The 21,412-nt window shown below is 46.8% G+C and overlaps 1 protein-coding gene across 2 annotated transcripts in view; it reads right to left on the bottom strand.

The window, feature by feature from the left end:
• Nucleotides 1-3,354: 3,354 nt before the first annotated feature.
• Nucleotides 3,355-21,412, bottom strand: part of ctdspla (CTD (carboxy-terminal domain, RNA polymerase II, polypeptide A) small phosphatase-like a) — a 184,543-nt gene continuing 166,485 nt past the window's right edge. For both annotated transcript variants that reach the window (XM_085987386.1, XM_085987387.1), the window contains 3 exons: nucleotides 16,219-16,311; nucleotides 13,219-13,404; nucleotides 3,355-10,339 (listed from right to left, as the gene is read on the bottom strand). In XM_085987386.1, the coding sequence (XP_085843512.1) occupies nucleotides 10,214-10,339; nucleotides 13,219-13,404; nucleotides 16,219-16,311 (405 nt within the window). In that variant the 3' untranslated portion in view covers nucleotides 3,355-10,213. The remainder of the gene's footprint in view (nucleotides 10,340-13,218; nucleotides 13,405-16,218; nucleotides 16,312-21,412) is intronic.

Below are 21,412 nucleotides of genomic sequence, written 5' to 3'. Positions count from 1 at the left end.
AGATGATGGCCACCACCTCCAGGATGCCTGGCTCTGATGTTCCCACTAGCCGCCTGAACTCCACCTCATTCACAACTCCAACCCTCGCACTCTACCCTCAACCAGCCTTTACTGGTTGGCCCATCGAGCAGCACTGCACCTCGACCTCTAACCTCCTTCCGCCCTACACGCTGGTCTACAACCTCTTGTTCTTCCAGCTCACGCCCGCTGTGTGTTCCCTCCGGCTTTGGGTTGCCAACTCTGGTTGGACGTATTCCTGGAGATGTCATCACATGACCTCCTGCCTCCAAACGCCCCTCCCCCCCTTAACACTCCTGCCATTGATCGCCCAGCATGCCTTCCCATGGCCAATCGGAAAGCGAATAGACTCTGTTACCGGATTGAATGATTCATGACCGTCAGTCAAACAGCCTTTACCCCATCTCAGATTTATTTTTACAACTAGTAAACAAAAGTGTTTAAAGAATGTTTGTTTAAAAAACGCCATTTTTTAACACTCATATGATTTCTCTCTCAGGTGTTGCTCATGGCAGTGTCCTGGAGATCAGTCCTGGCAACTCCAGAGCAACCCTACTCTGGCTGAAGGTGTTGCATTTTGTCCCTGCTCTCTGGAATTGTTAATTTATTAGCCCTCCCACCCTTTGCTGCATCTCCTCTACCTTCAGTTTTTCGGTCACACCTGTAATCACCTCACCTCACTCTCCTTCCAAATCCCACTTAGTATTCGATTTCCTCCTTACAAAGCATCTTGAGATATTTCACCAGGTTGAAGGTGTGATACAAGGGCACAGCATTATGTCAGAGCACCAACATGCATTACTCCATAAAGTGGTGAAAGGCAGCATCAATCTCCCACATTACTGAGCTCTGATCTCTACCACACCTACAAAGCATACAGGGATCCTTGGCTTTAAAAATAGAGGCATAGAGTACCATAAGCAAGGAAATTATGGTCAACCTTTATAAATGACTGGTTCGGCCTCAGTTGGGAGAATGGTGTCCAATTCTGGGCATCACACCTTAGGAAGAATGTCAAGGGTGCAGAGGAGATTTACCAGAATGGTACCAGGGGTGAAGGACTTCAGTTATGTGGAGAGACTGGAGTAGCTGGAATTGTTCTCCTTATAGCAGAGGTTAGGAGATTTAATAGAGATGTTTAAAATTATAAATGGTTTTGATAGAGTAAATAAGGAGAGACTGTTTCCACTGATAGAAGAGTCGGTAGCCAGAGGGCACAGAGTTAAGGTAATTGGGCAAAAGAACCAGAGGGCAGATGAGGAGAATTTTTAATACGCCGAGAGTTATAAGAGTAAAGATGTCTTACTGCAATTATATAGGGCCCTGGTGAGACCACACCTGGAGTATTGTGGACAGTTTTGGTCTCCTTCCCTAAGGAAGGATATACTTGCCATAGAGGGAGTGCAACGAAGGTTCACCAGATTGATTCCTGGGATGGGGGGATTGTCCTATGAGGAGAGATTAAGACTAGGCCTATATTCTCTGGAGTTTAGAAGAATGAGAGGTGATCTCATTGAAACATACAAAATTCTTACAGGGCTTGATGGGGTAGATTGTCCCCCCTGGCTGGGGAGTCTGGAACCAGGGGTCAGTCTCAGAATAAGGGGTCAGCCATTTAGGACTGAGATGAGGAGAAATTTCTTCACTCAGAGGGAGGTGAATCTTTGGAATTCTCTACCCCAGAGGGCTGTGGAGACTCAGTCGTTGAGTATATTCAAGACAGAGAGCGATAGATTTTTGGCTATTAAGGTAATCAAGGGATATAGGGATCGGGCAGGAAAGTGGAGTTGAGGTCAAAGATCAGCCATGATCTTATTGAATGGCAGAGCAGGCTCAAGGGGCCGAATGGCCTACTCCTGGCTGCTATTTCTCATGTTTTTATGATCTAGAACGCACTGCTTGAAAGGTTGGTGGGAGCAGATTCAATAGTAAATTTCAAAAGGGATTTGGATAAATGCTTAGAAGGGGAAAAGTTTGCAGGGCTATGGGGAAAGAGCAGGAGGAGGTGGGACTAATTGGATAGCTCTTTCAAAGAGCCGGCCCAGGCAGGAATGGCATTCTTCTGTGCTGTATGTTCCTATGAATCTTCTATGATTCTATGCTACCGTGAGGAAGTGTGGACCACTTTTAGGCCAAGAGTTAGGCCCGTCTGTCAGAGCCGCATTACTATTAATGGGTCCACACGCGTTTACACCACAGCTATAAAACAGAAATGATTAACTTTGGGCTCCCCAGTGGTCAAATAAATTACATACTGTGGTAATGCAGGCGAGACCAGGTAGTCACCAACAAATCCAATAATTTAGAAGAAACTTCTTTTCCCAGAGAGTGGTTAGATTGTGGAACTCGCTACTACATGGAATAGTTGAGGCGAATAGCATGGAGGCATTCAAGGGGAAGCTAGATAAGCACATGAGGAAGAAAGGAATAGAAGGAAATGTTTATAGGATGAGATGAAGTAGGGTGGGAGGAGGCTCGTGTGGAGCAGAAACACCGGCATGGACCTGTTGGGCCGAATGGCCTGTTTCTGTGCTGTAAATACTATGTAATGACTCATCTAAAGCAGGGAAGATCCCAGGTTAGCTCCTGGTCTGTGCTGAGCTATGATCGGCAGTGAGCGGTTATGATTCCCCCATTTCCATTGTGAAGCACAATGGGACTATTCTTCTTAAAACAGTAAGTCACTATATAATAGTCCAAGACAATAATTAATAAAAAGTCATGAGGTGTGGCTATTCTCGTGGCCATTGGCCAGCAGGGGCATCACTGCCCAGCTTAATTCTATTTTCACCCGATGTCCCTATTACAGCCACAGCATTCAGCTATGTGAATGGGACCAGTATTGTTTTGCTTGTGACTCGCATGTCCATTTTGTGCGCGCGCGCGTTTTCAGATCCTCCCTAGGAATATTTGCCCAGTTTGTGTGCCCTTGATTTAGTTTGAAGTATAGAGTTCTGGGTCCACCTTTTACTATCCAATACAAGAGGTCCTTAATCAGTTGCCTACTTTGCAAGGCTGCTATCAGGCCTCGGGCATTCACACCATTGAATCTGTGCCCAGCAGTGCTGTGGACCTGCCTGCATAAAAACTTGTTTTTGTGCCATTTAACAGAGAGAAAAAAATCCCTTTGAAGTGGTAGCCCTTTGAAGTGGAAAGCAGGTTAGCTGTTAATGCATTTGCTCATTAAAACAAACTATTTCAAGAAAGCTGCTTCATCAAATAGCACTATATCCTTGGTTAGAACGGTGAAAAGGGGGAGTCAATGCAATGGGGCTCCCTGGCTTCGCCGCACCAGGAATACTCGCTGCACGGTAGAAAAATACTTGCTGCACGACAGTTGTTTAAAAGTTTATTTTATTGGTGAAAGTAAAGAAACAGATTATTCAGTAACTGACAGTAACAACCATTTCTGTTTCTTTCCCTCTTAAAACGTTATAGTGTTTCTCAAGTATTGCTGATCAAAGTGGAAAAGTGTCACCAACTCCGGAGCCACATTAAAACTATGAAAAACAAGCAAGTCACCTCCCTTCCCACTCTCTGCCCTCCCTCTTTCTCCCAGGCCTCCGAACACCAGACACTCACTGCTCTGTTATACAGGGAAATGGTTCAACAGTGGGAGGGTGCGGGGGGGACGCGGGGGCGATGGAGACGAACCCCCGGCCTCGACAGCTTGTTGTGCATAGTTACCCTTGCTGTTTTGTTTTATTTCCCCCTCCTTCCTCCCTCAACGCCCCCCCCCCCCACCCACCAACCAATCATTTACAAGGCAATCATCCTTTAGAGCACCTTTGGAATCAGAGGCACAGAACAGACCATTTACAAACACCAGTATTAGAACAGTCGAGAGTTTACAGGATTAAAGATTGACGGAATGCCAAATTTTGCGCTCAGAACAGCCAACTAGGATTGTGTTTCCTGCACAATCCCTTGTGGTTTGAGGAAGCAACTGGTTGGTTTATATCACCGTACAGAGTTTATACAACTTGTGTATGAGAACAGAAATTACGTTGTACTAACATTCATTTACTGGATTTTAAGGCAAGTGGTTCATTTGTTCACCAAGTTTTTAAAAAGAAAAATGGAAAGACTGTAACAAACCATTGGTTTGAGCTGAACACGATTATATTAAAAGGAGGAGTTGTACATAATCTACACTCTTTTAAAAAAAAAGGTAAAGTCTAGCTAACTGGGCGGAGTATGTGCCTCTTACGTTGATTCATAGGACTAATACATAGCAGGTTACAAACACACACACACACATACACACACACCCACCCAGTGTACTATGGGCATAGAACTGTCCATCTCCCTCGCCCAGCCCCTCCCCACTTCCCTCAAACCAACAGACAACACAGTATATCTGGAGCTTTATTCGCCATCATACTGTCACAGTACTTATGCTGCAGAGAGGGAAAAAATATATAATGACCCTATTGGTTGGTTTCTGAAGTTTGTAGTCCATCAAGATCACACACTCGCACTCACACTCGCACGCAGAGCAGCAGCACGAGAAATGTTGGCAGGTTTGTTTCACTGCATTACCACATACTAGTAAGTCACAGAGGTAAAACGATGTTGAAACAAAGTTAGTTTCCTTAACAAAAGCAAGTTACCACTTAAGCAAGTCAAAGAAAAAGAAATTAAACCGTATAGAGCGGTCTAGACTTTACCATGCCATAATGCCAAAAACTTGAATAATGCTTAGTGTTTGAAGCTTAGCATGTACTGCAAGTAAGTGTTTTTAAAAAAAAGCTATTTCAATTCCCATTCTTACAACTTCCTGGTACAGGGGAAGGTGCTTGAAAGAAAAAACCCAGCGTGTACTCTGGTTACATTAACGCGTCGTGAAGTTACAGTACTCTCAACACTTTGCAGTGAAACAGTAAGAAATATTTGCAGCGAGGGGGGGCGTGAGGCGAGGGAAACAACCTTTTGGGGTAATTTCTTTTTAAAGAAAAAAAAAGGACACTTCGACCCGATTTTGTGACACGAAACATTTTACAGTACACAAAAAAAAACCGGAGAGAAATTCTGCGGAGTCCAGGAGCTGGCTGCCCAGTATGTCCTCCGAAATGATTGCGCCTGGATTTGCGGCATACAGTAGCATGTTTTTAAAAGCGATAGGCACACAGTGGCGAGGAACAGTTTGAAACAGCCATGGGTCAGCTCCCATTGGGTAAAACCGTACTTTAGCAGCATCCGCTGAAACAGAAACAAGACCAAAATAAACACAAAAAATATACACGACTGCATCCGACTTACGGGATCGTTCAGGTTCACTATTGCAAGTAGTTTCACAGCCAATATTCCTGGATAATGAACAGATAAGTGCAGGAGGGTTAAGCCCCCCTTGTGACATTTAATTAAATAATAAATGGATGGCAAACGGCGCTCACACCAACGAAAGGGAGCTCGTATTTTTTTTGATTTGTTGGATAGTTCGTCCCTGCGGGCAGGCACAGGGCTCGTGCCCGTACCACGTAGGCGCGCACCTTGCCCAGAACGACACTCGCCCGGTTCCGAAAGCTACGCTTGGTTCCATCAGCGCTACAGACCGATGCCTTCCTTCGTCCCACTCAACTCCCAACTGCAGCAATGCTCCAGCCAACTTCCATCAGCCATGACTCCGCTATACGGCAACCTACCTCTGCTCTTTGTGGTCCAGTCCTAGTCTTTCTCTTCTGCCCTCCAATATATTTACTATATTGTACTCTACATATTTATTTAATTCTCCTCGTTACTCCTCCCCTGGAGCTGCCTGCCGTCTCCTTGCTGGTGCACACTTTCACGAGCACCAGTATCCCAACCAAGTGGGCGTGAGCGCCGACTGTGAGGGCCAGCAAGCTATTCCACCATAGAGGGAGTCACAGCTGACTTCAAGCTTGGCCATACCAGGTGTAGGACAAAGAGGGGGCCACTGGATAGCGATAAGGACGGTGAAATTTGGGTGTTTCCCCCACCCCATCCACCCCTAAAGCAAACGGCAACACGCTCACTGGTTCCCTGGTTGAGATGAGCTAACTTAAGCAAAGACCCAGGATCAAAACCCGGGGCCGTCCTGGTCAGGTCTGTTAGGAAAATGAATTGAATAAATAAACGAGGACCTTAGGTCACCTCGAAGAATGGCGACGCGATTACTTGCACACTACCACGTACAAGGGAGTGCATTTTCCAGTTATGTAGCATTTTAAAATAGAACCTGATAATACTGCAGGTCTCATCACAATTCGGCAAGCTCCCGATCGAGAAGATTGGTAACTCCCTACATCACGGGAACCTATGGCCTCCTTCCCCAAAAGACATACAAAAGTATCACTGGAACTACAACATAAATAAAGCAGTTACTTATTGTGCAATAGGGTAAAAGCCAGACAGATGTGGACAACTGTTCGACTACGAGATCAGCGATGTTGATCGGTTTTGCTAAGAGTACATCGGGAGAAACTGTTTCCACTGGCAAAAGATAACTGACAAATAAATCCAGAGGGGAGGTGAGGAGAATATTTTTTACGCAACGAGTTATGATCTGAACGCGCTGCCTGAAAGGGCGGTGGAAGCAGATTCAACAATAACTTTCAAAAGGGAATTGGATAAATACTTGAAGGGGGAAAGAGCAGGGGGGAGTGGGACTAATTGGGTAGCTCCTTCAAAGAGCCGGCACAGGCACGATGGGCCGAATGGCCTCCTTCTGTGCTGCAAGATTCTATGAAATCTTTGTTGCTCTAAGCTAATATTTTAGAGCACTACCAGAAGCAGAAACATAGCCTCGGCCTCAGTAATCGTGAGCAGAAAGCAAAAACGCAAGGACTGCCCCTGCAACATTTCCCACCCAGCGTGGGCGCGGATTTATTCCCACAATGCATGGGCTGGACGCAGGCTGAAGCTCCTCCTGCTCTGCCCCAAACACTGCGCTTTGGAGCAACACTCCCCAGCACCAACCAGCCACCCTGCCTGGGCAGCCTCAGTAAAATCCCCCAATTCAGGCAGGACTTTGTGCTGTGGACACTTGCCAAACGAGACTGCCCAAACGCACTTTACTGGCAGCAAAGATGGAAGAGGTTGCCCATCAGTCTGGGCTGGATTTGAGTTCGGATCCAGTGGGTGAACAGACTCTCCTCTGACCTGTTGCATCACCTAGTCCTTTACCTCCGAAACTCAGCGTCACCGCCGGTAACAAGAATACAGATTCAATGTAACTGCTACGTAAATAAACCCTGCCATTAAAACAGTAGGCTGATTCAGGAATCTCACACTCGCCAAAGAAGCACTGCAGTTGGCAAACAGTGCGACGCCGACTCCAATGCTAACACAGTCTTTCTAAAATAATTGCGTAAAGTTGCCCCCAGGATGGAGTGCACTCAAAAAGTTCCATCTGCAAGCTGCACTCCCTTCAATGACATCTCCCCACTAGGAACAGAACTGATTAATTTAATCCCCCCCCGCCCCCCATGCTGCTTTTGTTGCCTTTAATCCTCTCCCCCCCCCACCTCTCCTATAAAAGCACCGGCTCTAGCCGGGATGCAGTTCTACAAGGCTTTGTCCATCCTCCGCTTACTCACCCCAAGTGGCCCTTCTTCCCGTGCCAGCCTGGACAGCGAGTGCCAGCCAGTTTATACGGGCATCACCGCCCAGCACCATCCCGCCCTCCTCCTGACCTCCGACACACGTGCGTTTCCAGAAAGAGCCGCCAGACGGCAAATCTGGCTGAATTTTACCCCCCTCCCTAACATTACTGATTGCATGTTAAAAAAATAAGAGAGAGATGCCATCGTTGTGCTTGACAAACAGGAAAGGCAGCAGGAGCGGTATATCATGAATACCTATTGCAAGGGCATTCTTGCTTGCAAGCAAACAAATGCCTCGAGGACAAAGAACCTTCAAGCAATGGCCAAATAAACAAAGTTAGTGACTCGACTGTAAAAGAATATCCTGGCTGATATTTCACTATTGCAGGGAACACCTACCATCTCAGTTTCTCTTTCAGAGCAATTTGCTGACAGGAAGTCACTTTTACAGACTCGCCACTACCAACAATACGGAGACTTTGTAAATTGACCATTCGGTGTGTATGTGTGCGCGCACAGAGAGACACATGGTTAGCTCCCAGTGAAGACTGGCATTAAGAGGAAATTCCACTCATGTCTGGTGAAAACCCAGCAAGGTATTCGTGTTTACTGAGGTGACAGTGGGTCGGGTCACGTGCACGGGTCAGCTGCACTGACCTGTCCCAAGCGAATTACCTTCAAGCGGAAATCAGAGTATGTCTGGGTAGGAGGGAGGGGAGGAAGAGCGAAGGCGAGGAAGGGGGATGGAGGGAAGAGCAAGGGCAAGGGGGGGGGGGAAGGGAGGAGGAGGAGGAGGCAGAGGGGGAACAAGGAAGGGGAGGAGGGGGAACTATGAAGGGAAAAATAAAAATCACTTGTCTTGTCTTGAAAATTCAATGGAAAACATTAGACTACTGAGTCGCTGCTTCAATACTCACAGATGGTGAAGTGAGACACTCAAAAAAAGTCCACGTTTGCCCAGTTTTCCGATGAGACCCCCAACATCAGGCGAAAGACAGTGAGAGAAGGCAAGCCACTTAACTAAGTTTTAGAACCAGACAGAAAGGTTGAGCTCACATATAAATACGGACGGACAGAATCACAATATAAATTCGCCCCTTCCCACTGCGGCCTTTTGCTTGGGATTGCAAATGCTTCATGGAGAGAGCAGAAAAGGTTTGAAACAAACAGGAAACAACAGTGGTGTTATCCACAAAGACTGCATCTTAAAACCCCTCGAGATCCCCACTGTACGACACACCTCCATTGCGAAAACCTCTTGCCCTTCCCCCGCCCCCTTTCCGCTCCCGCTGCTGTTGGCTGCCGCACATTGCTAGCGCCTGCGGTGAGCAGCGTCAGACAGCCCGCAACACGCAGTGGCCGAGCTGAGTCGCGTGGGACCAGTACAACGCCAGTCCCGCAGCGGAATCCAGGGCGAGACCACCCCCCCCCCCGCACCTTGGCTTGTTGTGGTGTTAAGTTGTGGAAATTGAAAGCGGGGGGGGGGGGGGGGGGGGGGTGGTTAGGTAAACTGACATTCCAGTCACAGATAAGAGAGCATCTATGGCATGTGTGGGGGGTGGGGAGAGAAATAGGGGAAATAAAATATCCATCACAGTGTTTGGCATCACCGTGCCTTTTCCCCAAATAGCTGGTGGCACTTGTAAGGACTCCAGCTTCTGATCTGTCCCTTATCAAGTCATACTGCAATGGCTGCTGACAAGTGTGACATTGGTAACCTTAAACCATCCCTATATTTAAAATAGTAATTTTTTTTTTTTAATTTATAATTTGGTGCCCATGAACTATTGTTAAGCCAATTGATGTAAAATTTAAAAGTTTAATGATTCTGGAGACTTGTACCCAGCACTTATAATTCAACGTGTTCAGCATAAATAACAGTGCTCATAAAGATTAATTTTTGTTTTTTTTTCTTTTAAAACATACAGTCATTAAAAGATAAAAGATCTCTGGAATATGCGGTGTACAAAAAAATTAACTGCTTTTTTTTCTCGTCTAAAATTATCAATTTTTTTTTCTCCAAAAAGGCACTTCATTCTGCAAAAGAGAGATCACAGAATCAGGTCAGCTACTGTAGAGCAGAGTGACTGTCTGCATAGCATGAACCAAAAAAATAAACACAAGAGGGGAAAAAAATACTTAAAAATATCACAGAACTGCCCAAATACTTGTTTTTGGTAGGTAGATAGAAGGAAAAGTTTTCTACTTAAACTGTAGTCCATAGCAGAGTTTTCTTTTTGTTTTCCGTGTGTTGTGTGTTTTTTTTAAAAAAACGACAGTTCTTTCTTTTAAACAAAGTCTGGTCATGTGCGACTTTCTGACGTCAGGCTTCGAAAAGCTCCAGCGAATGTCAATCATCGTGTCCATCGTGAATTAACGGCTGGAACTGCTGAAGTGCTTCTTGTTCGAAGATACCTTCCTCCTCCTCCTCCAAAAGCTGCAGTTCCGATCCAAACACAGGTGCGCGAGGCAGGGGAAACTGAAGGAAGCTTTCTTTTTTTTCAAAAAAAAACGCAACACTGCGAGGGGGTTGTTTGGGGCGGGGGGTAAAGAGGGGGGTGTAGGGAAATAAAAATCGGGCAAGAACAACGTAAAGAATCTGCCTCGAGGACACGCCCGGAGCACAATCGCTACCTGCCGCGGAGGTTCTGCAGCATACTGTAAACATCCTCTTCTTTACTCAGTCCTTCAAAGAATGGAATCAGATCAAACAACTCCGTGTCCGACATGTCGTCGAACCAGGACTGCACAGGCACCTGTTTTAACAAGAAGTGAAAAAACATCGCAATTAGCGAGCTGCGGATATTCCACTTGACAGAAAACTTCGACAAGGCAGCTCAGTGGTGTCGAATTCTGTTTTTTTTATAAAACAGACTTAATTAATTCTCGGGATGTGGGCGTCGCTGGCAAGGCCGGCATTTATTGCCCATCTCTAGTTGCCCTTGAGAAGGTGGTGGTGAGCTGCCTTCTTGCAGTCCGTGTGGTGAAGATACTCCCACAGTGCTGTTAGGGAGTGCCAGGATTTTGACCCAGCGACGATGGAGGAACGGCGATATATTTCCAAGTCAGGAGGGTGTGTGACTTGGAGGGGAACTTGGAGGTGGTGGTGTTCCCATGTGCCTGCTGCCCTTGTCCTTCTAGGTGGTGGAGTAATTGGCCGCATTGTCTGGAGTCTCTGGCTCTCCTGCTGTGATGTGGTTCTATAGGCCCCCGTTCCAGCACCCCGATACCCCAGCTGAACCCTGTCCTGCCCCCGCCTGAAGCCCACCCACTTTCCAGCAGGCGTCACTGAACGGCAATCGGGACCTCGATTCTTTTTTCTTCTCTTCCTCTCCTTAGTCCGGGGAAGGAGAGACCAATTGTAGCACCCCAACCTCACCGTGATTAATTGACTCAGCATGGGCCAAATGAACTTAGGATGGCTCACTTACAAACCACGTGGAGGAGCCTCGAGGAGATTTAAAAAAAAACATAAATGAAAATGCCAGGGGTGGAAGTTATGCTACAGTTGTATAAATCTCTAGTTAGACCGCATCTGGAACACCGAGTTCAGCTCTGGGCATTGCGCCTCGGAGGATATATTGGCCTTTGGAGGGGATGCTGCGCACATGCACCAGAATGACACTGGGGTATAAAGGGTTAAATTATGAGGATCGGGTACATAGACTAGGCTTGTAATTCCCTTGAGTATAGAAGATTAAGAGGTGATCTAACTGAGGTGTTGAAGATGATTAAAGGATTTAATAGGGTAGGATGGAGTTAAGATATAGATTAGCCATGATCTAATTGAAAGGTGGAACAGGCTCGAAGGGCTGAATGGCCTCCTCCTGTTCCTATTCTGTTGAGCGGGCCACTCATTTTCAGGAATTTCAGGTGTCTCTAAGATAGCGTGAAAATTGCCAATGAACTAAGAGCAAGCGCGCAGACCGAGAACTGTTCGAGGTTACTGAAAGGACTATCGGCTAGACTGGTACCAGGGTTGAGGGACTTCAGTTATGTGGAGAGTCTGGAGGAGCTGGTGTTGTTCTGCTTAGAGCAGAGAAGGTTAAGAGGAACTGATGAAAGTCATCGACCTGAAACGCTAACTCTGCTTCTCTCACCATACAGATGCTGCCTGACCTACCGAGTGTTTCCAGCATTTGCTGTTTATATTTCAGATTTCCTTCACCCGTAGTATTTTACCTTTGTAGAAAGTTAAGAGTTGATAGAGGTGTTCAAAATCATGAACAGTTTTGAGAGAGTAAATAAGGAGAAACTGTTCCCAGTGGCAAAAGGGTCAGTAGCGGGAGGACACAGATTTAAGGTGTTGGCAAAAGAACCAGAGGCGACGTGAGGAAAACATTTTTTTTTGCAGCGAGTTATGATCTGGAATGTGCTGCCCGAAAAGGTAAAAGCAGATTCAATAGTAACTTTCAAAAAGGAATTGGATAAATACTGGAAGGGAAAATACAGGGCTATGGGGAAAGAGCAAGGGAGTGGCTCATGGATAGCTCTAGCAAAGAGCCGGCATGGGCATGATGGGCCGAATGGTCTCCTGCTATACTGTATCATTCTATGACTGCTCGCTACCAATGAAAGAAGAATGACTTGCATTGATACAGCGCCTTTCACATCCTCAGGACGTCCCAAAGCGCTTTACAGCCGATGAAGTACCTTTGAAGTGTAGTCACGGACATGAATCAGTCATTCATGAATGAAAGACTTATGAAATAATACTGAGCGGCCTGCTGGTGGCGCTGTCCAGGGAGAGTATAAATACTCGGGCACGGACCCAGCTTGCGTAGGACATTCTTTAACAGGAACTAGTGAAGGACACAACTAGACCTCCATGTTGTAAAACAGTTGATTAAAGCTTTGTTTAACGCTTAGACCAAGTGCCCAGTAGTTTTCTTACGTCAGTCACTGTTGTAATGTAGCAAATTTGCGCACAGCAAGATCTCACAAACAGCAATGTGGTAATGACCAGATAATCTGTTTCAGTGATGTTGATTGAGGGATAAATATTGGCCCCAGGACACCGGGGATAATTCCCTGGCCTTTCTTTGAAATCGTGCAATGGGATTTTTTACGTCCACCTGAGAGAGTAGAAGGGGACTCGGTTTAACGTCTCATCCAAAAGACGCCACCTCTGACAGTGCAGCGCTCCCTCAGCACTGCTCTGGAATGTTGGCCTGGATTTCTGTGCTCACGTCTCTGGAGAACCCACAACCTTCTGACTCAGAGGCAAGAGTGCTACCAACTGAGCCATGGCTGGCACTGACCAGGGACAGTGGGCTCCAGAATGGGCGGGTGAGGCAACAGTCAATTAATCCCAACGATGTATGAAGGTAGCGAAAGCAGTAGCTGCCTACACCTCAGAGATCCAACGTGGAATTCTGGCACAGCAGCAATGAAAGCTTAATCTCCTGGTGGTAAAAATGGTTTGAAGTAAGTTAGGTTTTTCAAACCAGGTTCACTTTTGGAAGTGTGGCGAGGAGGGGGCCTGTGTGAACAATTCCATCGTGATTTATCTGCGAATGCAGTGAGCTGCTGCCATGGCGTGAAGGAGGATGCATTTTACTTAACCCTCTGCAAAAAAAAAAGGACCAACTTAGAAATGAAACACGTTTTGTAACGAGCGGCAAGGAATACTCACTGCGTTTTCAGGATGGAAGATGTAGGATGCCGGCGAGTTATCCACTATAATAACCTTGCTTAAGTCCCTCCCTAGCCGACTGAGATCTTTCACGTAGTTTCCTCTGTGGAAAACGCACGATTCTCTGAAGAGCCTGGCCCTGAACACGCCCCAGCGATCCAGCAAGTCTGCCACGGGATCTGCATACTTCGAGAAGGCGAGAAAAACAAAACAAGTTAGATCCCAGAGACTGACGCAACACGCTTCGAAACATTCGCAGTTAAAAAAAAAAAAGGGGTCTCACACCACAAACCCATTTCTAGTCGGAGGGGGAGAAACTGCGAAACGTGCGCTTAGTCAAAAACAACAAAACATTTTCTTTTTAACAAAGATGGTTTGTTCGATAATTGGCTTTAATCACAGAATCACAGAAACCCCACAGTGCAGATAGAGGCCATTTCGGCCCATCGAGCCTGCACCGACACATATCCCACCCGATCCCCGTAACCCCTACACCAACACATATCCCACCCTATCCCCGTAACCCCACGTATTTAATCCCCCTAACACTAAGGGTCAATTTATCATAGCCAATCTTCTACAGGCTTATACAAATTAATACGAGATAGAATCCGAATGTTCCGTTTCCTTTGGGTACTAAAACTACGCTCTCCCATTAAATTCACAAGCCTCGTGCAGGGTTAGAAGTGAGATAAAGCGCATGTGAAGCAGACTCCCAAAAAGTAGCAGTCAATTGACACCTTCAAAAGGGAGCTGGATTGAGAGGGGTATTGAGGGTTATATTGAGATATTAATAACGCTGCCATGATTTTTATTTTTGCAGGGAGGTTGGAGAATCTTACAGCACAGACGGAGGCCGTTCGGCCCATCGTGTCTGTGCCGGCTCTTTGAAAGAGCTAACCAATTAGTCCCACACGCCCATTCTTTCCTCATAGCTCTGCAAACTTTTCCTTTAAAGAACTGAGACCAATGGGATCAACAGCTGGGAGAATATCTGAGCGTGGGCTTGGGATGGAGTGGGCCGATAGGCTTTTTTTCGCTCCAGATTTTGTGTTCCTATCCCTTTGATCATGTTATCCTCTGCCCAGATAATAAAGGGCCGACAGTAATGAGCAGGTCTTCACTGTTGTATACTGTAATACACTATAAACATTAAATAATCGAATTGGAGATGATCTATATATTGATAGAATCTCTTCTGATGATACACTCAGCATTAAATCAGTGATCACACAGTGTCTCCGCTATCTGAAGGGCAGAATTCTGTGACATCAGCCTCGGTGTCAAAGTCAACATTGACCCCTAGTGGAAAGAGCAAAGAAAGCATCGAATTCAATGCTACAACATGGCCTAGTTTCTCAGTGTTTGAGCCATGTCTCCTGTGAATTTTTGGGATGATTACTCGCTGTGTGCAGTGTAGAATGCTTCTACACACACCCAGTATCCTGCTCAGTATTTCCCCCCCCTCCCCCCTGAAATGAATGGGACCAAGGGGGGGGGGGGGGGAAAGTTCCAGCAGAACCGGAGATTGAACCCAGTTTATTAAATCCACGGCCTGACATTTGTTCCATGTTATAATGTTTGTACCCCTTAAATAAGTTTGGGACTTCTCCCAACACTAGTTAACAGGTGCGCTGAAAATGGAGCGAGTTGCACAGTATCGGTGAAACGGTAATAAAGTCGGCGGGGAACCTGAAGGTATGTGGCACAGCCAGTACCGTAACATTGCAAGTTTTACTTTGGCAAGGGCAAACAGGGAACAGCTTACGTACGGTGATGTGAATGAAACAGCTGTGAACAGTGACTCCACTCTCAATAGGACGACGATGATGCTGGTGCATCTTACACAGAATTTACAGCACAGAAACAGACCATTCGGCCCAAATGGTGCAGGCCGGTGTTTATGCTCCACACCAGCCTCCTCCCAACCCCTCTTCATCTCACCCCATCAACATACCTTTCTATTCCTTTCTCCCTCATGTGTTTATCTAGCTTTTAGTTAAATGCATCTACGCTATTCACCTCAACTACTCGCTGCGGTAGCGAGCAATTTTCCCTCGTGTTATTTTTTGGTGCGCAGCCCATTCAAATTTTCACACATGCGCGGTTACGCCCATGTAAAAGTCGGTGAGCAGCCGCGCGGCTACATTGGCAGTGAGTTCCACATTCTCACCACTCTCTGGGTAAAAATGTTCCTCCAGAATTTCCTACTGGATTTATTCGTGACGATCTTATATTTATGGCCCCTAGTTCTGGACTCTAGAACATAAGCTGGCGAGGATGGCACGGGATGAATATCAAGTGTGGTGTTCCGGCGCGTGCAAATGGAGCGGCAATTTTCTGGTAAGGCTACAGGAAGCTTCGGCAGAGCTACGCTGCAGTGGGCACCCTCGGTGTGGCTGCACTGGTGAAATATCAGGCCATTCTACCCTCGCACGGCAAACATAAGGCATCGAAGGCATCTCTGGATATGCGCACATATTTAAAATGCAAGCAGGGGATGGGAGGAGAGGGGGATTGGGAAGCACCGAGTATTTCCCTAAATGCATGGGATTTGTAGTTACAGTGCGGCATGTGTTTTCCTCTGTACTCCTGCAATGCTAGAGAACCGAACCGGCGGATGGGACTGGGGAAACTAATTCTGTGGCCGTGAACAGGTGCTGCTAAAAAGGCATCCACTACTTCTAGTGCAGTCATGGCAACACACAAGGCTCTTGAAAAGGCCACACGGGCGAAGCCAAGGACCCAGGTAGCCGTATTGCCATGGGCGGGGGAGGGACTTACCCGTGCTATAGCCATCAGACAACAGCAAGAAAAAAAAATACACACACACACGGAGAATAGAAACAAACAAGTGGAAAAAGGGTTAAAACAGCAAAAAAATTAACTTTGTAATTTAAAAAAAAAATCATAAATATGTTAACCTATTAGTTTCCCGGCGACTGAGTCACACAAATGCAAACCGACGGTTATAATACTTCGGTTTCACTGCATGCTTACCTTGGCTAGACTGGCTGTAAAGAGAACACATTCAAAGAGCTGCCCCATCTTTTGCAGAAATAGGTCAACGTGCGGCCTTTTCAATACATAAACCTGTAAATGCAGACAACAGTTGGGTCAAGGACTCAACAAACAAACCAGCCTTATGCTGTTTTATCCATTCATCTTAAAGTTGCAACAAATAACACCAGATCCTCTCGCGCACTTTCTTGCCTGCTTACAATCTGTGGAATGTTTTCCAAAAACTAATAGGTTTGATGCTGCCTTCAGTTTTATTTTGGGATAATCTGGTAGACGGGCGTAATAACAGAATGAATGCAACATGTGTAAGTGTTGGGGCTCTATACCGTCCTTCTGAGCAGCAGCGTGTGCGTGGTACGTTGGTGGGACGGAGGGTCGCTCTGCCGAGCTCTTAGCCTCTGCCGCTGTGGGGAGGCAGCACAAGGTTTCGCCACAGTGAGGGGCAGGAAACCAGAGGGAAAGTGATGGCCAGGGTCGCATTGGATACGAGGCAGCAGCGCTCTCTCTCTTTCTCTCTCTCGTTGAGAGAGGCGCGGTGCCGGTGGACTGAGCAGCATCAGGCCGAATGGCCTCCTTCTGTGCCTGAATGATTGTCAATTCTCATCATTTGTTCCACGAGGCAGCCGTGAATATCCATCAACTGGAAGCAGCTGTGGATCAAGTAAAATGACTCGACCTGTTCCCTGGGCTTCTTCTCTGAATGATGTGAAGACATTCAGGGTGCATTCAACCATCCATTTGTGCTAGCGACTGCTTAGTTAACTGTTGATCTTGGGTCCCTCCATCATAGGAAACAAATTACATTTTATGACTGCTAAATTGTAAGATTAAAAAATAGCTTGCGACTCTGTGAACATGTACACAGTGGAAACGTTGTTCCCGTTCGAACTACTGTGGTGGCAGATAGAAGATGGGCCAAGTTATTTCTCCAAACAGAACTGGAAAGCAACCTCAGGCTCTTTCAGAGAGCTGGCACGGCCCAATGAGCCGAATGTGTTATACACTTCTCTGATTCTGAAAACATGGAGTGTCCTAAAGATGGCCCTGTCAAAATGCCAACGCAAATATAGACGGTATACAATGAGGGGTTGCAGCTGACCCACTGTGCTGAAGCTCTGCTTGTGAAGAACTAAATTAAGGTACCAAATGGAAACTAGTGAAGGCCTAACTGGGCACAGTATCTAAATACATTGCACAAGGCTACACACCAATAGATGATCCACAAAATCTAAAGATTAACATCTGAGCCAACCAAGAAATCTACCACCAGCAACAGGAGACCCTGACCTAATCACCAACTTTCAATAACCAGATTGAAAATTGGAATGTCTCAATGCCCAGATACAATATTGAACCCCCAATTGTTGCGAGGGGACCCCTGCTAGGGGGTAGTGGGATCCTGCCTCTTCCTCATTGTCGTGGAGTTCGACCACAGTTTGAAGGGCAAATAAGGGGTTATCGGTGTTCCTTTCATTTGGTTTGCTCATATCTTTTGAACGCAAAGAAACCTTTGTGCCCAGGAAAAGGAGAAACTATCCAAGGTCCAGGCTAACATGTTCTTGAGCATAATCACAGAAAATGACCGTGATCTGGGGCTCCCTCTTTCCTGGAAATGTCTTGGATGTATTTTTAACTTGTGAGATGACAGTCTGCCACTATTGTATGTACCCAGTTAATGCCGAGAGAATAATCCTGTGGTCTAGACACCAGTGGAGCCTCATCCTGAAAGATGGAATGGGAGCGTTAGCCTCCCTCTGCTCGCTGATGTCGTGGATCGCTACAGTACTGTCTCACATACTGGCCTGTCCTATCTGGAAGTGTTCTGGAGTGGACCTTTCTATCAATCGATTGACAGGCCAGGCTGACTGCTCAATTGTCGGCTTGCCTTGTCGGCTGTCAATGGAGATTGCTCCACAGCACGCTATCGCTTGGTGGCCACCATACGAGGTCCAGGGATGAGGCCTGGTCAATTCTTGGTGGTTAGGAGGGGGAAGCTCGATTAAAGACGCCACAGACTGAGCAGGTCCAGCTGATGCACTGGTGCTCGAGCAGAAACAGAGACAGACTGACTTTGGAAACGACAAAGGTGGCTATTGCTTAAGTTATTGATCCATGACTGTCCCCGCTAGTGATATAGAAGAAAACATCCTTTAGGTCTATAGCAGCTAACTAGTCCTCAAATACATTGTCTTAATAAATTGATGTACAGGAAACTTTGGTTTATCCGGAGGTTGTATGTCCGGAAACCTCGATCTACCGGCAGAAATCAGGAGCCGTTTTGTTAGGTTTTTTTTTCTCTCGTGGCTTTGCTTTCAACAGTCGGGCTCTGGAAAGTCTCTCTGAAGCTTCCAAGGTACGGGCCGACTGTTTACAAGCTGTTGCTAAGCAACAGTGTTTGTTGTCAGATACGGAGATGAAAACCTCCGTATGCTTCAACATTATCTTTGTATGTCCGGCAGTTTTGATAGATCGGCAACAGCTCGGTCCCGTCGGTGCCGGATATAACAACGTTTCCTGTAGTGTGACCATTTTGAATTCCCTCCATTTCAGGAATTAGTTTAGAACCCTTAGATCTAATTCAAAGCAAGTTCTTCCTTTGGGGGATGACGAACCATTTATAATAGGAACTCTGTTAACGGTGGTGAACTATTTCTATTGCCCCAGTTGCTATTAATTTGTCTATCTTAACTGACAGTGCAGCTCACCATTAAAGGTTTCTGCAACAGGTGCAGTCTCACCAACCCATTAAATCTTGGAGGGGTGCTAGTCAATTGGACAGCAGAAGTCTCTGAGGCCCATGTGCCTGCAGTAACATTTTCCTCACACAGCCACAACATTCTGCGGTGGTCCACACGCAGGTCCCAGAGTGGGAGAGGAATACTGGGTCCACGGTAGGACACCTGGCCGCAGTTGCTAACTGCGGATATCAACTGAAAGCAAAGGGCTACTCTAGGCCACAAAAAGCCAGCCACTGAACCAGGCTTTGCCACTACATAAGCTGAGCAAGGGAGGCTCCTAATGGGAAACTTGCTGTTTAAAGCCACCCGGTCCTAGCTCACATATTCAGCTAAGTTTTTTTCTTAATATTCCAACAGTTCTTTTCCTACATTGCAACAGTGACTACGCTTCAAAAGTACTTCATTGGCTGTAAAGCACTTTGGGACGGCTGGTGGTCATGAAAGGTGCTATATAAATGCAAGCCTTTCTTTCTTCTGCCTGTTTCTTAAACCAGGGACCCGGGTTCAAATCCGGCCTCGGGTGACTGTGTGTGGAGTTTGCACATTCTCCCCGTGTTTGCGTGGGTTTCCTCCGGGTGCTCCGGTTTCCTCCCACAGTCCAAAGATGTGCGGGTTAGGTTGATTGGCCATGATAAAAAAATTGACCCTTAGTGTTAGGGAGGATTAAATACGTGGGGTTACGGGGATGGGGCTTGGGTGGATGGCTGTCGGTGTAGGGACCGGGTGCTAGGGTTTGGATGATCAGCCATGATCTCGTTGAATGGCGGAGCAGGCTCGAAGGGCCGAATGGCCTACTCCTGCTCCTGTCTTCTATGCTTCTATGTTAATAACTTTTTCATCAGAAGGTAATCACAACAAAAACTGCTGCAGTTTTCACTGGTAGCTGCAGCGATAGTGGATGCACTGGTATTAATCTTCCAGAATTCCCTAGATTCCAGGACAGTCCCCAAGGATTGGAAGGTAGCAAACATAACCCTGCTATTTAATAAAGGAGGAAGAGAAAAAACGGGGAACTATAGGCCAGTTAGCCTGACATCAGTAGCAGGCAAAATGCTAGAATTTATTATTAGGGACATGGTAACAGGGCACTTAGAAAATCGTAATATGATTGGGCCGAGTCAACATGGTTTTATGAAAAGGAAATCGTGTTTGACAAATCTGTTAAGAGTTTTTTGAAGATGTAACTAGTAGGATGGATAAGGGGGATCCAGTGGATGTGGTGTATTCGGATTTTCAAAAAGCATTTGATAAGGTGCCGTACAAGAGGTTATTACACAAAATTAGGACTCATGGGATTGGGGGCAACATATTAGCATGAATTGAGGATTGGTTAATGGACAGAAAACAGAGAGTAGGAATAAACTGGACTTTTCTGGCTTGGCAGGCTGTAACTAGCGGTCTCCTTACCTAAGGAAGGATATATTTGCCTTTGAGGGAGTGCAGGGAAGGTTCCTGGGTTGAGGGGATTGCCCTATGAGGAGAGATTAAGGAGACTAGGCCTATATTCCCTAGAGTTTAGAAGAATGAGAGGTGATCCAATTGAAACATATAGGCCTAGAAATTCAGTATAGCCACGTTTGGGGCGCTACAGCCGGGCGGCCGCTAAAGTTTGCGCCCGGCGCAACTTCGCGCCACCTTCGCCGATATTCAGTGGCATCGCCCCAAGAGGTTGTTGCTGCGCTAAAGCAGGCGATGCACGACTATCATTAGGCGCTAAGCCGGCGATCCGGGGCGCTAGCACCGAGGACGGGCGCAGCGCAGGTGCGGCGAGTTGCTCAATGAAGGCAGACACGCTGGCGCCGGTCAGCTCTTAAAGGGGAAGGGTCGACTTGTTTGGCTGCCATGCCCTGCACACTGCAGCCCTGAAGCAAGGCCTGACCATTGCTGGTTCATCAGTTCTACGCCCTCAACCATGGGGAAGCCCGCTATTCTTCCAAAGCCGATTGCACGCTCTTGCTGCTTGTCCAGGGTCATGGGGAAGGAGATGTACTGACGTCTCCTTCTGAAAAGGGCATTGTTCACCTGGCGGATGCAGCAATGTACCACGAACTAGGAGATGTTGGCAATGTCCCCAGTAGCGGATTGGAAGGAGCCAGTGGCATCGAAGTGGAGAGCCACCGTCACCTTCACTGCCACTGACAGAGACGTCCTGCTCCTCAGCTGTGGCTGCAGATCTCTGCGAAGCAGGTGGCAGATCTCAGTGACCACCTCCCTTCTGAATCGCATCCTCCGAACACACTGCTCCTCAGACATGTTCAGATATGAGAACTGCTGGCGGTATACCCTGGGTGGGTAAGGCCTCCTGTGCCGACGCCTGTTGGCCAATCTCCGTCTGGCCATGACTGGCACTCTCTCACGGCGTCTCTGATCCCTTTGAATGCAATGCAGAAAGCCAACGTTTCCACCCATTGCAGCCCCCATTATATGTGGCGACT

This window comes from Somniosus microcephalus, chromosome 5 (assembly GCF_052327205.1).
Source record: "Somniosus microcephalus isolate GS21.2 chromosome 5, FLI_Smic_1.0, whole genome shotgun sequence".
Lineage (NCBI taxonomy): Eukaryota > Metazoa > Chordata > Chondrichthyes > Squaliformes > Somniosidae > Somniosus > Somniosus microcephalus.
The sequence above is the reverse complement of the archived record's forward strand: the minus strand, read 5'-3'. Positions and strand labels throughout refer to the sequence as shown.